We start from the raw sequence: 18388 nt of genomic DNA, 5'->3' as shown, positions 1-18388 counted from the left end.
GTCGTGTATGTGAATGCCATGGATGATTATGTTGTTCACCTTATGTCAGACGAATAGACTGTTAGGTTATGATTCATATGACAGTTCATAAATCATGCGGAAAAACCATAAAGCCAGGAAACATATTATTTACACATAATCATTTAGCATAGTTTAGATGCATACTCTTTGTTGCGTGCCTTCCCTAGCTGCGCCCGAACCGAACAAGAACAAGTCTTTAGGACTCCAAGTGTCGTCCCTCCGTAGATAGTCCACAGCACGTCCGGATCCTCCTTAAGATTGACCAACTAGAATCGCCCTTAAGGTTCTAATATTTTCGGTTAGGTAGGCAAGAATATTGGCTGATTTTTCTGCTTAAAAATCTTAGTTTTGAATACTTAAAACTTGTTATATAAATAATGACCCCTAGGCCTTTATTTATAGAGTTATGGAAAAGGAATCGTAATCCTAGTAGGATACGAATTAATTGAAATTAGAATCCTACATGAATTCTATTTAATTAGTTTATCCAATTAGGAATAGAAATTTAATCATACACTGACTCTTGTAGATTTAGGAATCACGCATGAGCACAAACTCACACACACACGGCAGCCACAAGGGCTGCCCATGCGCGTGCGAGCAGCAGCCCACGCAGCGCGGCCCACGCATCCGTGGCCTTGGCGCGCGCTGGGCCTGCCTTGCGGTAGGCCTGGGCGCTGCCTTGGCTGGGCTTGTGGCGTGCGTGCTTGCTGGGCGATGGCCCGGCTTCGTGCTGGGCCTTCGTCCGGCAGGCCTCGTCCGATGCTAATTCGTACGATACGCTTCCGATTAAATTTCCAGTTCCGGAATTTATTTCCGATACGAGCAATATTTAATATTTCCGATTCCGGAATTAATTTCCGTTTCGAACAAATATTTAATATTTCCGTTTCCGGAATTATTTTCCGATTCCGGTAATATTTCCGATTCCGACAATATTTCCGTTTCCGGCAATATTTCCGATTCTGGTAATATTTCCATTTCCAATAATATTTTCCGATACGTACCATGTTTCCGTTTCCGGCAACATCTACGACTTGGATAATATTCATATTTCCGATACGATCCATATTTCCGTTTCCGGCAATATCATCGTTTCCGGAGTATTCATTTCTTGCCTGTGACGATCTTAGCTCCCACTGAAACCAAGATCCGTCGGTTCCGAATATTCATAGATGGAGTATTTAATGCCATTAAATACTTGATCCGTTTACGTACTATTTGTGTGACCCTACGGGTTCAGTCAAGAGTAAGCTGTGGATTAATATCATTAATTCCACTTGAACTGAAGCGGCCTCTAGCTAGGCATTCAGCTCACTTGATCTCACTGAATTATTAACTTGTTAATTAATACTGAACCGCATTTATTAGACTTAACATAGAATGCATACTTGGACCAAGGGCATTATTTCCTTCAGTCTCCCACTTGTCCTTAGGGACAAGTGTGCATTTCCTAATTCCTTTGTCGCTCGATGCTTGCTCTTGAACATAAGGTAAGAGTTGTCATCCTTATTATGTCCAGAGGTGTTCCTCGGTTTCAGAGTTCAACTGATCAAATAAACAGATAATCATAGCCTATGATTCATCCGAGCACGGCCATGCATTTCACAGTTTCTAGCTCTCCGAGTGGCCTTGTACAACTTTTAAGCATCTCATCCCGATTTATGGGAGGACAATCCCAATCTTGCGATCTTGAGATTAGACTTCGTTTGATAGGTGATTACCTGAGCGTTGCCTTTATAGCCTCCTTTTACGGTGCGACGGTTGGTCAACGTCAAAGCAACCAGTTCTCAAACAAGTAATCTCAAATCACTCAGGTATTGAGGATTTAGTGTCTAATAATTTAATGAAATTTACTTATGACAGACTTTCATCTCTTACAGTAAAGTTTCATAGGTCTTGTCCGATACTAGTCTTCCCAAAGTAAGTATCTATGCAAATGATTATGACATTGCCATGTCCACATAGTTCAAGAAACAGAACTACTAGTCATCTTGCATTCTAATCGTCTAACGTTTTCTATGCGTCCAATTTTATAGAAAACTCCGATTAGGGACCATTTTCAACCTTTGACATTCAAGTTCACTTGATAGACATTTCTTAGTCACAGGACTGGTCCTGACAGTCTATCTTGAATATATCGTCAAATTTGAAGGGACTCATCATTTAATACTAAACCAAGATTAAATGGAATATGAAAATACATTTCATGTATGATAAATGTTCAACCCCAATGTTTTATAACCATGGGCCTCAAACCCATCTTCTAAAACAATTCATGGAATTCAAAGCTATGCTTGATTTCCAGTGCTACAACGTGAGTGTTGCTTCTCACTTGTTGCATAGGTTTAGTTATCATGCTTTGCCAATCTTAATATCCTTTTCATCGAATGTTCTTCGAGATATGATGATAAGATCTTTTCGAGTTTGTTTATTATGTGATCTAGTCTTTCTTACTTTGATGGTGGTTTTACTCATTTTGCAATGAAGAACCATCAAGTTAGCAGACGTTTTTCTTGCTTCAAGAGTGGTTCTACGCATTTTTCAATGAAGAACCATCAAGCCAGCAGATAGGTGATCTACCCAAGTTCAGTGAAGAACTTTAAATAACCCTGTTTTATTGCTTCTTAGGCAATAATTACTTTTACTTCAACTGTATAGGTTGCTAGTGATGCTTTGTTTGGATTTACCAATCCAAGCAGTTCATAGATATGTGGAAGACTCTCCAACTATATCTTAGAACATAGAAATTATTATTTTAATTTCCCACGCAACAACTCATGGTCTCCAATCCATGTTGCCATTTCAAAACACGATGCTCTATAGCTCGTCCTTGCCAATGGTTAACTCCAAAGGGGTCTTGCTTGATCCTTTGCCAGTGTTTATGCGTGTAGCATCAATATTTAGCATATCTTTATTTCCTTGAATCAAGAACTATTCCTATGTACCTTTTCAAGTACCATAAGTATTCTTGATCTCAATCTAGTTGATCTTTACTTAGATCAATAGAGATTGGTATATGTTCGTCATGGCTAAAGTCATACGATACGTTTTTGGCGATCCTCATATTATATCATACATGATAAATTCTTTTGCAGAATAATTCCCAATTGAATTCTATTCATGTAACTTTAGCTTATCTAGTTTCAGTAGATACTAAATTCAGCTAAATTCTTTGACATATAATATAGGTTAAGAATCTTATTTAGATCCTTTGATGTTTAACTTAGTAAATGCTTATACATAGTTCAAACATCCTTTACTTAGATTTATTCACATGGGTCGAATATCTCCAATGGAGATTTTCGTGTTTGATTTAGTAAATGCCATTACTTAATCCAAAACAATATCATAAGATCTTTGTAAATAGATCTTAATACCCAGTATGTACTAAGTTTCGCCATGGTCCATCATTGATGAATAATTTCAAATCTAAGTCATTAGCATTTGAATGTTATTTTACAATAGAGAGATATGTGTGTGATACACATAGGACCAATTAAGTTTTTTATGTACTCCCACTAAACTTCTTATATATGTATAAGAATCATGTATATTTTATGAAACTAAAATGCTTATTAGCTTCACTTAAAATACAGTTCCAATTCCCAATTGCTTGCTTAAATCTGTACTTAGATTTTATAAGCTAGCTTTCTCTTTCAAGCATTTATTTGGATCCACAAATCCTATGACATACCATGTACATAGTTTATTCCAACATTTGATTGAGGAATACGTTTTGTCATCCAATTGCTATATGTACCAATATGCAATCATTGCTTGAATTATAGACTTGAGCATTACGATTATGCATGAGGTTTCAACACAATTTACACCATGAATTTGCTTGTAACCTTTAGCAACTAATCTAGCTTTGTGTGTGAACACAATTCCATGTTTGATGGTTTTTATCCTTAAAACAAACTTGCAACCAATAGGTGTGAACCCATTCTTGCAAATCAACAAAATTTCAATTTTGTCATCAAAACATTGAGTATGTTTTATGGCCTCTAACCATTTAAAACATTTGAGTCTATATATGGCCTCTAACCATTTTAGGGAATCTAGGTTTCGTCATAGCTTTCTTACAAGTCACAAACTCATTAATCTACATGATAATAGTTTGACTGCAAGTTGTAGGTTTCTTCACTATCTAATAGAAGAATTGCATAGTTTCAGTGACCTGAACTCCATGATTCTTCACTATCTAATAGAAGAATCTCATAGTTCCAGTGATTTGAACTTTATGCCTACTAGGGTATAGAACATCAAACAATAGAATATCAATAGCCACTTGAAAGTCCTTTGAATATTCTGTTCTCCTTGAAGCACTTGTAAAGTCTTCTAAGAGATGTCTATTCTTTAAAGCCACTTCTAAAGTCCTTAAAGAATAAGTTCGGATTTTCTGAAGCGCTTCGAAAAGCCTCCGGAATGTCCGTTTATGTTTGTTGTTCGCCTCGAAAACTTTCGAGGTCTATTTTCTCCCACTTGTCATTTTGGAAACGAATCTCCAAAAGGACATTATTTCGAGCAAACAAACATTATGTTCTCAAAAATTCGTGGTAGAAACAATACCCTTGTGTCTCATTTGAATAAATCACAATGAAACATATATCTATGCTTGGGCCTTAGTTTGTTGAATAACAAACACTAAGCTCCCACCGAGTTTAGGAACTCTTTAGATATATTATGAAAAGATATTCTGAAATTACTTTTCAATAGCTTTGACGAATTTGGTTTAGTTTGGTGGTAGTTGAGCATTTTGTTTTAGAAATTATAGGAAAAGTTTTATGATCCATCATTGATCGAATCAAGTACTAATTGACTTCGATTATTCCAACTAAGATATGCCATATCTTATGGAGCTAGATTGTGAAATTACAACACACAATCATTGATGATCATATTTGGTCTCAAGTAATCATTAACATGATCTAACCTAGATCTTTATGATTTCTTACCAAGTGGATTTTATACTTCTGAATCTTTGAACTAGCCAAACAGATTCAACTTATATCACTTTTGAGTAAATAAACCTATATTCACTCAAATCCATGTGAAATAATAAAGTCATAAAATTTTTCTTTAGCTTTGAACTCTATTGTCTAGGCGTTCTAACAATAGTTCATATCTTTTGTTACTTTCAACAAGTAAGACTGGTTGTCTTAAAATGATCTAGAAATCAATCAACTTTCAAAAGTCCATTAAAATAGAGCTTTTGAATGTTAACTTGTTGATATGGTCTAAGCAACAATGCCAAAGATTTAGTGGAACTCAAATCAAGGGTTTGATTTGAACCTAGTAAAGTTCTTTAAAGAGTTGTTTGTTTTAATCAAGCATATTGACTCAATCAGTAATTGACCATTTCATTCAAATAAACAAACAAACAAGCATTGTTTTTGTTCTTCTGAATGTGAGTCTTTCTGTGTTTGAAGCAGAAATTTAGGTATGCTGATTATGGAACAAAATAGCCATTAAGTTCCAGCCTTTGAAAGGACTTAAAACAAACTAGATGACCCTACAACTAATGTAGCATTGCCATGCTTCATTTCCCACTTGTAGGTCATTAGTGTATTCTAGCTTCCATTATTTGAGTTATTACCGAAGTAAGAACCTCAAGCGGTATATGATACCAAGGAAGTTTGATTGCTAGGTCACTTCTCTTTAAACATAAACTTATAGGTAGAAACGGAATCGTAAATTCCTTTCATATGTTCCTTTGTTTTCCTATTTCTTGTACCCTTTCTTATAGTCTTAAGAATTGAATTCTTTAGTTTTGACTTTTATACTTTGTTAGACATGTCCAATGTCACCAACAAGGTTCTTTTCCATTTTAATTTATGTTGAATATTCTGTTTCAACTAGATGATCTTACAAGAAGCTTCTAAAGTTCTCTAAGCATCGATCTATTCGAATGTCTAGGGACTAGACTCATTCGATAATTAAATGGACAAAGATATTAGGTTGTTAACCATTGGTAAAGCTGAGCGTTTAAGCTCAATGCTTTATGATCTCAAAACTACATTGTATTTTGAATTCACAAGCACCAATTGGTTTGCCATTCGATTTTGATCTTCGAAAACAACCATAAAAGTCGCTAAAAGAAACGTACATTTTAAATTGCTCACTTTCTCTCATTTCCGTGAATCGTTCTTGGATTCACTACCAATCGAGGAAATTTACTGTTACCTTTCTAAAAGGATTTATTGCAGTGCAAGATATTTAATTATAAACAATAATTAAAACATACATTGAAGCATGCAAAGTCTAAACATTTATCATGAATAATAACTTGAAAATTAAAGCAATCATGCAATTTCAACAAGTTATTAGCATTTTATTCGAATTTATTGTTCCGGCAGGTGTGAATAAAATGATTCCAAGATCCTAAAATCATTGAAGAACTAAGCACAGTTTGTCGACTTAATCCTAAAACATCTTAGGTAAGCAAAAGCCTTTTGCTAATAGTCTAGAAACTACTCTTGGTTGATAGGTACGTCTAAGAACTTATTAGGTAAACCTATCGATTTTGCCACGACATAAAAGGACTCCTTACTTATATCGTTGAGTTTCACCAAAACTAACATGTACTCACAATTATTTGTGTACCTTGCCCCTTTAGGACCAATAAGTAACACCTCGCTGAGCGAAAACTATTACTAGATTGATGTAAAGGATATCCAAGCAAGTGTATATTTTGGCATGGCACCTTTTAACTCAATTTTTAAGTTTGGAACTTAAGGCTCTTACTATGTTGGTTAGATTTTAAGTGAACTAAAATCCTTAATCATGCAACATAATCAAGCTTTTGATCTCATGCATTCTAAGACATATTTAAAACAATAAATAACTTAAAACATGCATAAGATATTTGTGATCTAGTATGGCCCGACTTCATCTTGAAGCTTTGACTTCAAAGTCTGTCTTGAAAATCTCCGTGGGAGGCACCATTTTCTTCAAATAGGATAAGCTATAACTAATTACAACTATTTGATGGTTCGCAGACCATATTTGAATTGAAAAATAACTTTGGTACTTTAGACCAATTACATTCAAATTAATGGTACGCAGACCATATTTTCTATCCTATTTGGGCCATACTAGTCACTTCATAACCTGCAAAACAGTACATATACAATATATACCATTCACCCATTCATTATCATGAATGGCCCACATAGCTGGTTAGTAAAACACATTATGCATCACGTAAACATTTGCAGCAATTAATCAAGGGCACCAATAATCTACCAATTATTCAGTCCTTATTAATTCTAATCAAGTTGTTTTAACCTTAAGGATTTGTAGACCTAATCAAGAGTTTATGACTAAAAAGCGCTCCCACTTAAACCAATAAATTCATATGCTTTACCAATTTTAAACATAAAAATGTATTTCTAGTCCAACCGGAAACATACAAATTTAATTAAAATTTAAAGCTCATATCAATTTATAATTGAATCCAAAAATTTAATTTAATTTCAGTCGTATTTAAATTAATTCATGATTTTAATTTTAGTAAAATAATTAGAATAAATAACATTTATTATAATTATAATATTCAAAATTTAAAATCCAAGAAAATAATTCAAATTATTAATTTTAAAATTAATTAAAATTACGTGAACTGAAATTTTCAAATTAAACATTCAAAACGATCTAATCGTAACGCAAACACCCTACGCGTTGCACGCCCATGGGCCGTACGCACACAGCCATTGCTGGCCATGTGCGCGCAGCCCATGCGCTCGTCGCATAGCTGCTGCTTCCCTATCGCAAGCCTCCGCACGCATTGGTGCTCGCTGCGCGCGCCAGCGCTCATCGCACGCGAGCTATAGCTCGCAGTGCGCGCGCGCGACATCGCTCGCTGGGCGCGCGAGCCATCGCTCGCTGGGCGCGCGACATCGCTCGCTGGGCGCGCGACATCGCTCGCTGGGCGCGCGACATCGCTCGCTGTGCGCGCGAGCCATCGCTCGCTGGGGCGCGACATCGCTCGCTGGGCGGGCGACATCGCGCGCTGTGCGCGCGAGTAATGCTGGGCGCAGCGCTCGTGGCACGCGAGCTTGCGCTCGCTGCGCGCGAGGCTGCGCGCTCTTGTGCGAGGCAGCGCGCGTTGTGGCGCAGCTCGCTTGCTGCCCACACGCGACTGCCTTGGCTCGCCCTTCGCCCATGCCCATTCGTTCATTGCTCGTGGCACACGACACAAGGCAGGGCTGCTGCCTTGTGCTCGTGCACTACGCCCTTGCTCATTGCATTCGTGCCGCACGGGCGACGAGCTCCCTTGCTCGTCGTCGCATGCCCGCATTATACAGCACCCCTTAAGGGTAACACGAAGCGTCCATTGCTTCGTGCGTGCAAGTTATATGAACGAATCGCATAAAAAATTTAAAATTTATATTTAAAATTAATGACAAATTAATAAATATTATTAATTTCATAATTTTAGGGCGAAAAAATCGAAAATTTATTATCCAATTGATTTCCGATTGTTATGGATTCAAGTCTAGGTCATAAAAATTTAAAATTTATCATAAATTTACAATTTTTATGGTGGTTTTTAATCATAGGTTTCTAATTAAATTACAATTAATTATGAAAATCAAATTAATTCTAAATTATTCTAATTTTCAACAAATTAATCATAATTACAAATTAGATTGCATAATTAACAAGACTAGGCATTCAAACTTGTTAAACATATGCAGTAGGTCAATCAAAAATTCAAGATTTATCAACAAGAATCGCAAATATTTAATTTAACATCTTAAATTTACGAAATTTTGCATTCGAAAAACTAAAACCTTCGAAAAGTCATAGTTAGGCTTCGAATTTGAGAATTCTGGGTTCGGCAGAAAAATACTATTTTTGTCAAAATTTTAGAATGCCTTTTACATGCGGAATTGACACAAAAATCACTCAATTCGGATGAGTAACGAAGAAACTGCCGAAAAACTGCGTACGTATAATTAAATAAACGCAATTTGCAATTAATTAACAATTACGAAAATTAATCACCCCTTTTAATTCTTGCAAATTTGTAATATTTAACCATGTTCATGCAATTTAGATTATGAAAATAATAAGGGGCTCGTGATACCACTGTTAGGTTATGATTCATATGACAGTTCATAAATCATGCGGAAAAACCATAAAGCCAGGAAACATATTATTTACACATAATCATTTAGCATAGTTTAGATGCATACTCTTTGTTGCGTGCCTTCCCTAGCTGCGCCCGAACCGAACAAGAACAAGTCTTTAGGACTCCAAGTGTCGTCCCTCCGTAGATAGTCCACAGCACGTCCGGATCCGCCTTAAGATTGACCAACTAGAATCGCCCTTAAGGTTCTAATATTTTCGGTTAGGTAGGCAAGAATATTGGCTGATTTTTCTGCTTAAAAATCTTAGTTTTGAATACTTAAAACTTGTTATATAAATAATGACCCCTAGGCCTTTATTTATAGAGTTATGGAAAAGGAATCGTAATCCTAGTAGGATACGAATTAATTGAAATTAGAATCCTACATGAATTCTATTTAATTAATTTATCCAATTAGGAATAGAAATTTAATCATACACTGACTCTTGTAGATTTAGGAATCACGCATGAGCACAAACTCACACACACACGGCAGCCACAAGGGCTGCCCATGCGCGTGCGAGCAGCAGCCCACGCAGCGCGGCCCACGCATCCGTGGCCTTGGCGCGCGCTGGGCCTGCCTTGCGGTAGGCCTGGGCGCTGCCTTGGCTGGGCTTGTGGCGTGCGTGCTTGCTGGGCGATGGCCCGGCTTCGTGCTGGGCCTTCGTCCGGCAGGCCTCGTCCGATGCTAATTCGTACGATACGCTTCCGATTAAATTTCCAGTTCCGGAATTTATTTCCGATACGAGCAATATTTAATATTTTCGATTCCGGAATTAATTTCCGTTTCGAACAAATATTTAATATTTCCGTTTCCGGAATTATTTTCCGATTCCGGTAATATTTCCGATTCCGACAATATTTCCGTTTCCGGCAATATTTCCGATTCTGGTAATATTTCCATTTCCAATAATATTTTCCGATACGTACCATGTTTCCGTTTCCGGCAACATCTACGACTTGGATAATATTCATATTTCCGATACGATCCATATTTCCGTTTCCGGCAATATCATCGTTTCCGGAGTATTCATTTCTTGCCTGTGACGATCTTAGCTCCCACTGAAACCAAGATCCGTCGGTTCCGAATATTCATAGATGGAGTATTTAATGCCATTAAATACTTGATCCGTTTACGTACTATTTGTGTGACCCTACGGGTTCAGTCAAGAGTAAGCTGTGGATTAATATCATTAATTCCACTTGAACTGAAGCGGCCTCTAGCTAGGCATTCAGCTCACTTGATCTCACTGAATTATTAACTTGTTAATTAATACTGAACCGCATTTATTAGACTTAACATAGAATGCATACTTGGACCAAGGGCATTATTTCCTTCATAGACGAAGCAGGATCCCTCAGCAATGTGCACATCAGTTCCTCTTCCATCTATGGTCTTGAGAGATCTGGTCATCAACTTCTGTTGCAGCTTGATCACCATATCAGTAGCGAAAACTATCCACAACGGTTCGTCTTGGCTTACCCCGTACGTTAATGTGCCGATTTTTGGGTTGACAGCATCCGCACTCGGATCATCTAACACGTAGATTTTGCCCTTTTTACCTCCCATAGAATTCTTACCAAATCCGATGGAACAGTTTGCCAATTGCTGCTGGTTTTTATCCTAGTTCTCGTCACACCTCCAGCAATCGTCGATAGGATTCCCCGACTGACACGAGCATTATTCGCCCTTCAAAATATGTAACACAACCCATGTTAGCCATGCATACATAGTGTTACTATACTGCAAGATACGGGTCATACAACCAGTTTAGCTAATAAAAACATGACCCTGCACGATTTGATCATGCTCTCTGTGAACCCAATCAACCCCACTACAACATTGCCATACCTCTATGTGGTTGTTGTTCAGAGCACCACCTTATCCACTTCGTTCTTCTCCTTGAACTCCCTTCAAATTCATATGAAAATCATTAATACAAACACTCCCTCGTTATATTTATTCTAATCCTACATTTAACAACTATTATGTAGTACAATTGTACAAATTTATAAACTCGAGCACTTGCCACTTCATAGAACTTTTCGGATATTACCTGCTCTTAATCTCATCCAGAAACTCCTCAGCGCTATGGGACTCCTCAGTGGCAACCACATAGTCATCAGGATTTTCCTGTTGAAGCATCAACCACATTGCTTCAACATAGTCTCCCGTGAATAACCAATCCCTTGATGCTTGCAAATTACCAAGAAAAGCTTGATCTGAGGCCCGATCTTGATCCTGCTAACAACACGAGTGATCTTCTGAGTCAAAAAGGTCTCTCCCCTTCTTGGTGATTCATGGTTGAAAAAAATGTTGTAGCAAGCAAATATGCCTATATAAAAGAAACATGTTAGATGTTCATCCACCCGTACCGAGAACTGCTAGAATAAAGAGTAGCCAACAACATTTCAATATAGCAACAACAAGAAGCATCAAGTTACAACATCTAACTCATGACTAAAGTTCCACACCATAGAATAAATAATTATCCTATATAACAACTAAAATCTAGAGGTTTGAATAACCAACACAATCTAGCCTATGATTTTGAATATCATTCAAATGAAACCAGATCATAGAAGAAACCGATTGATGGATCCAATTGAAACAAATTCCAAATCTCTCTTAGGTGTGTAAAATACATTTCTAATAAAAAAACTGGAAAGTCACTAAGTTTGTAATAACAAATAATCAATCACATCAAATTAAACAATGCAGTTGAGTAGTTGAGAGATCAGCCATCAAAATCAAACAAATTTGAATACTATCTACTCACATGATTATGAAAATAGCACCTAAAACCCAAACTGATCTTCAACCATTTCCATTTATTATTGCTACCCAATACCTCAGGATTAAAATCTAACTCTATTTCAAAAGCTTATACAAATAAAACTCGAATAAAATTAATCAATCGGGATTATATAGAATACCCATACAAATCAAGATGGGAAATTAACACATAAAGCCCCGTTGAGTTAATGTTGTAGAGGAATCGACTGGGAGTTGTATATCTCCATTGTTGCAAACTGAATATTACAAAAAGAAAGGAGTGAGCCAGTACAACTACTCCCTCCGTCCCGGAATACTCGACCCGGTTTGACCGGCACAGAGTTTAAGAGACTTGAATTGACTTATTTAATTTAATAGGTAGTAGTTGATAGTGGGGTATTATTTTAATGTAGTTAGTGGGAGGTGGGTTAAGAGGTGGGGTTGGGGGAGAGTAGGGGTTGAATTTTTAATTATTTTTTGTATGGAGTAGGGGTAGGTGGATTAATAGGGGTGGAGTGAGAAATAATATAATATTGTTAGAATATTTCCATTTTTAGAAACAGGTCAAGTATTAAGGGACGGCCCGATAAGGAAAACAGGTCAAGTATTCCGGGACAGAGGGAGTATATATAATGATAAATTGAAAGAGTCATAGCCTAGGTTAAAGCAAAAATGTAAACTCAACAAACTAAACCCAAGAAGAAATCAAAACGAATTTTCTCCTAAAAAATCAATCATTCAATTTCACAATAAAGAAAAACACAAACTTACCACAGAAATCAAGGTAGAAGACAAAAACATTTGATAAAATGACAAAAAATCCACGGAAAATGAATAAATACAATCAACAAACGGAGGTAAATACTAAATAGCTGCTGCAAATTCATTTTTTTTCCGAAAAAAAGAAGAATTAAACCCTAAATAATGATACTCACCTCATCCGAATCCAGGAAAGTGAAGACTGCAAAAATCAACAACAAAAATAAGAATAGTTAGGAAAGTTGTTGATGTTGAAGAGAGGAGAAACACAAACGAGAAGAATGACAGATTGAAGAACTTACAATACAAGAACATGGAGAGCAAAGCCGCGAGAAGGAGATAGGAAATCACGAAGAACCTAGAAGTGAGGAGAGAAAAACCGTCTACATAGATATGAGGAGTTAAGAGGCAAAAATGATATATGGTAAAGAAGTTAAGGGCTTTTCAGGTACTTTACTATTGCATGAATAGTAAAACACAACTCCTAGCTTTTAAAAGGTTATAGATACTTCGTATATAGATATTATAATGTTTCTCTGCAATACAAATGGCACGACAATAGTGGCCAATATAGATTTAATTTAGGATAGTAAATAGTGGAAAAAGAATTACATCATAACATACATTTTCTTAATTCGTGTACATAACTTTGAAGCTTCATATATAACGTAAGTTGACTTTGGATTAGTAACTTGGAGTGTAAGCCTTTTTGGTGTATGCTGGAGCCTTGTCATTAGACTCAGGGGTGTAGGCAGGTGGGGTGCATGGTTCTACCTTGTCACCAGATTTAGGGGTATAAGATGCAGGTGAAGTGTATGATGAAGCCTCATAGCTTGGTTTTGGACTATAAGTTGGAGTCTTGTAGCTTGATTTTGGAGTGTAAGTTGGATAGTTTTCACATTTTGCATATGAGGTGTAGGCGAAAAGGGGAACAGAGTACAACTCTAAGGTGTACGCATTTTGGTACCCAACAAGATGTTCTGAATAGATAGGAGATGCTCCTGTCCTTCCGAAGTGCACATTAGTAGCAACATTACAAGTATATGACGGAGAGCTTTTAAGATAAACTTTGCAATCGGATAGCTTTAAGTGGGCACCAAGTTGTTTAGGGGTAAATGTAGCTAAGAAGTAACCATTTTTGTCTGTCTTGGGGGTCGACATCGAGAACTTAGCTGCCTTGTGTCCATACTTAGCCTTTGATTCACAAGAAATTGTTGCTACAGCCCCTGCTTTTTATCAAAATCCAACAAATATAAATGAGTATCACTAAATATTATCACTGATATATTTTAGGGTAACAACATTTAATTGTGTTTATCTAATTGCTTTTGAAAAAATAATATGAAATATGAAGTATAACCTTGAAGAAAAAACCATACCTTCAATAGGTGTAAAGTCATAGCATGAAGTACAATAGATAACACCTTGGACACCATACATAGTAGGCAAGGCCTTTTGGTGAGTGTAATGATTTTTGTTGTCATATGTTTGAGAATAGGTTGATGGAGTTTTGTAGCTAGGAGATGGTTTGTAAATTGGGGTTTGAGTGTAAGTTGGGTTGTCATACTTGGGAGAAGGTTTGTAAGATGGGGTTGGGTTGTATGATTGGGTTTCGTACTTAGGTGATGGGCTATAAGATGGAGTTGGGTTGTATGATGGAGTTTCAGATTTAGGAGAGGAGCTATATTCAGAAGTTGGAGTGTATGATGGGTTCTCAATTTTAGGAGAAGAGTTATAGACTGGAGTTTCAGTGTAAGTTGTAGTCTCATATTCGGGTGAAGGTTTGTAAGACGGAGTTTCAGATTTAGGAGACGAGTTATATACTGAGGTTGGGGTGTATGATGGAGTCTCTGACTTAGGAGATGAGTTATACGTTTGGGTTTTAGTGTATGTCGGAGTCTCATAATTAGGTGAAGGGTTGTAAGATGAGGATGGGGTTTCAGATTTTGGAGAAGGGTTGTAGGATGGAGTGGGGGTGTATGATGGAGCCACATACTTAGGTGAAGGGTTGTAAGATGTGGTTGGTGTATAAGACGGGGTCTCGGGTTTAGGAGATGGGCTATATGTGGAAGTAGGGGTGTATGATGGAGATTCGTACTTTGGAGATGGACTATATGTGGGGCTAGGGATATATGATGGAGTCTCATATTTAGGTGAAGGGTTGGTAGATGAGGTTGGGGTGTATGATGGAGTTTCAAATTTAGGAGATGGGTTGTAGACTGGGGTTGTCTCATACATAGGTGAAGGGCTGTAAGATGGGCTTGGGGTGTATGATGGAGTTTCAGATTTAGGAGATGGGTTGTAGACAGGGGTTTCAGTGTATGTTGGAGTCTCATACATAGGGGAAGGGTTGTAAGTTGGGGTTGGGGTTGGGGTGTATGATGGAGTTTCATATTTAGGAGATGGACTATAGACAGGGGTTTCAGTGTATGTTGGAGTCTCATATTTAGGTGAAGGGTTGTAAGATGGGGTTGGTGTGTATGATGGGGTTTCATACATAGGAGATGGACTATAGACAGGGGTTTCAGTGTATGTTGGAGTCTCATATTTAGGTGAAGGGTTGTAAGATGGGGTTGGTGTGTATGATGGGGTTTCATACATAGGAGATGGACTATAAGATGGGGTTTCATAATTTGGAGACGGACTATATTCAGGAGTTGGGGTGTATGACGGGGTCTCGGATTTAGGAGAGGCGTTGTACTCTGGGGTTTCTGAGGATTTTGGAGTCTCGTACGCAGGTGAAGAGTATGTTGGGGCTTCTGAGGATATTGGAGTCTCATACTCAGGTGAAGAGTATGTTGGGGTTTCGTACATTGGAGATGGACTGTATTCTGGAGTCTGTGTATTTGATGGACTATCGGTTTGAGTTGGGGTGTATGATGGAGCCTCGTATTCAGAAGGCGGGGTATAAGAGGTTGACTCGCTAGCGGATGCTATAACAAAAGATGAAAAAACAAGGAAACTGGACAAACAAAGGATGCGGACTAGACCCATGTTTACAATTGATATGCTCTTTAAGGAAATACTCTCTACTATTAAGTGATGCATTATAAGTTTATAACATAACATTTGGTTTCCTTATATACTAAAACTTGCCGTTTTATAAATTCTAATTTAGTAATTAGATGATTAAGACATAATATCTTTGTTGTAGTTATCCAAAATGAGTTCATTGGTTGCACGACTGCAGGCGGATCTCAATTCACAAATTCGTGAGTAGCATGAATTGGTATGTTCATGACTCGGTGCTTCCCAAGTACTCCGTAAACTGCTCAAACAATAAAAAGAATAACATGTCAATATGTAATAAAGCATCAAAGCATCAACTACAAATTGATACATAAATTATACCAAGTATGGTACAGCTTGATAATGAATGGTTCACTCCATTGGAAATTTCGTATGGAATGAATTCAAAATGACATACGTTACATACGTAGTGTTATCTCCGTTTTACAATACTTGCATCATTTTTTTTTCCACATATTCCAACACGCTTCTTTGGACATTAATATCTCTAATTGCGTGTAAGTAAAAATTATAAAAACTTGATATTTGGAATCCTCGCATTAACACGAATTTAACAAGATCTCACTTGACTATATTTATTCTTACATAATGTGAAAGAATAATTGTCAAAGTTAGTTAATAAATAGTGTTAAAAAAAAAAAAAATTCATCTATTACAAAACGGAGGTAGTACTACGGTCCATACGCAGTACCAATCTAATATTTGGTTCAATTGTGAAATGAACTCTATAATCTATAGTTGACTATAAATTAGATGAATTTAGACTCTTAAGAGGCGTGGCCTACATGTGAATTGATTTAGAAAATTCTTAGTAAGAAATTCCATTGTTAAAAGACTGAGTTCATTCTATTCCAATACATTCTGACATGTGTACCAAACACCCTAAGAGGGTTGTTCTTTGGCAATTTAGTTTTCTTGAATGTTTTGTAAAGTTTTTCCGAATAAATCATTCTAATAATTAAACCTTTGAGAGATTTATTTTTTAATAATCCAATCTTTCAATTATTATTATCTAATAATTCAATCTTTATACTTCATCCTTTTTTATTGTGCCCAACAGATAAAACGCCCGGTACAATAGGCCATACGTCCACGTGGCATGTTGCTATTAGTCCACTATAATTATTTTAAAAATATATATTTTTCTTTTAATTTTGTTCCTTTTTAAAATAAAATTCTATTAATTATTGAATTTAGGCATGAAAGGGGATCAATAATTTATTTTTTTCTTTTCTCTATCAAGGTTAGAGGGTGTAACCTTGTTAGCCGGTAAACGGTCATTTGAGTGCAAAAAAAAGCGAATGGGGTATAAAGGTTAGATTATTGGATAATAATCGATAGGTTGGATGATTAAAAGTAAATGGCACAAATGTTAGATTATTTAAATTAATTTTTCCAAGTTTTAATGAAAAAAGTAATTATTGCGAGTTTTGAGATGTGCTAAATTCTTAAATTTTTCCTGTTATTTTTAACTTGCTTTCAAAATAATGTGTTTTTTATGAATGTGTCATAAAATCAATATAAGATACAAATAGAGAGGAGGATTTTGAACCTTAGACAATTTGTATATAACACAAGCACGTAAACATTAAGCCGAGATCTCATTGGTTACTTTCGAAATAATGTCTATGCATGGGTTAAGAGTAGACTTGTTAAACGGGTCGGTCCGGTTGTAAAAATTTATTTTCGGGTTCGGGCTAATTCGGTCATGAAGGAAATAATGCCCTTGGTCCAATTATTCATTCAATGCTAAGTCTAATAAATGCGGTTCAGTATTAATTATACAAGTTAATAATTCAGTGAAATGAAGTGAACTGTATGCCTAGCTAGAGGCCGCTTCAGTTCAAGTGGAATTAATAATATTAATCCACATCTTACTCTTGACTGAACCCGTAGGGTCACACAAATAGTACGTGAACGGATCAAGTATTTAATGGAATTAAATACTCCATTTATGAATATTCGGAATCAACGGATCTCGGTTCCAGTGGGAGCTGAAATCGTCAAAAGGCAAATTATGGATACTCTGGAAACGATGATATTGCCGGAAATGGAAATATGGATCGTATCGGAATTATAAATATTATCCAAGTCGTAGATGTTGCCGGAAACGGAAACATGGTACGTATCGGAAAATACTATCGGAAATGGAATTATTGCCGTAATCGGAAATATTGCCGGAAACGGAAATATTGTCAGAATCGGAAATATTATCGGAATCGGAAAATAATTTCGGAATCGGAAATATTAAATATTTGTTCGAAACGGAAATTAATTCCGGAATCGGAAATGTTAAATATTGTTCGAATCAGAAATGAATTCCGGAATCGGAAAATTAATCGAAAGCGCGTCGTACGAAATAAGCATCGGACGAGCTTGCTAGACGAAGGCCCAGCACGAAGCCAGGCCCACGCCTAGCAAGCCCAGCGCGCAACACAGCAAGCCAAAGGCACGCAAGGCCCAGCGCAAGGCCAGGCCCAGCGCGCCCTTGGGCTGCGAGCAAAGCTGCGAGCAACGCGGGCTGTGAGCAACGCGGGCTGCGAGGATGCGTGTGGGCTGCAAGCCTGCTGCGGGCATGGCCTGCTTGCTTGTGGGCCGTGCTCGTGTGCCTGTTGGAGTTTGTGCATACATCGAATTCTTAAGCGATTAGGATTAGATTAAAA

At 37.0% G+C, this 18388-nt stretch overlaps 1 protein-coding gene across 1 annotated transcript; it reads right to left on the bottom strand.

The window, feature by feature from the left end:
• Window positions 1–13161: 13161 nt before the first annotated feature.
• Window positions 13162–15728, bottom strand: LOC110783870 (uncharacterized). The gene is made up of 2 exons (XM_021988254.2): window positions 14075–15728; window positions 13162–13921 (listed from the first exon to the last, which is right to left on the bottom strand). The coding sequence occupies exons 1-2, from the start codon at window positions 15687–15689 to the stop codon at window positions 13380–13382; spliced, it is 2157 nt and encodes a 718-aa protein (XP_021843946.2). The 5' UTR covers window positions 15690–15728; the 3' UTR covers window positions 13162–13379.
• Between the last annotated feature and the right edge of the window lie 2660 nt (window positions 15729–18388).

The sequence above is a fragment of the Spinacia oleracea genome, chromosome 4, assembly GCF_020520425.1.
Source record: "Spinacia oleracea cultivar Varoflay chromosome 4, BTI_SOV_V1, whole genome shotgun sequence".
Lineage (NCBI taxonomy): Eukaryota > Viridiplantae > Streptophyta > Magnoliopsida > Caryophyllales > Amaranthaceae > Spinacia > Spinacia oleracea.
This window is presented reverse-complemented; position numbering and strand designations above follow the sequence as displayed.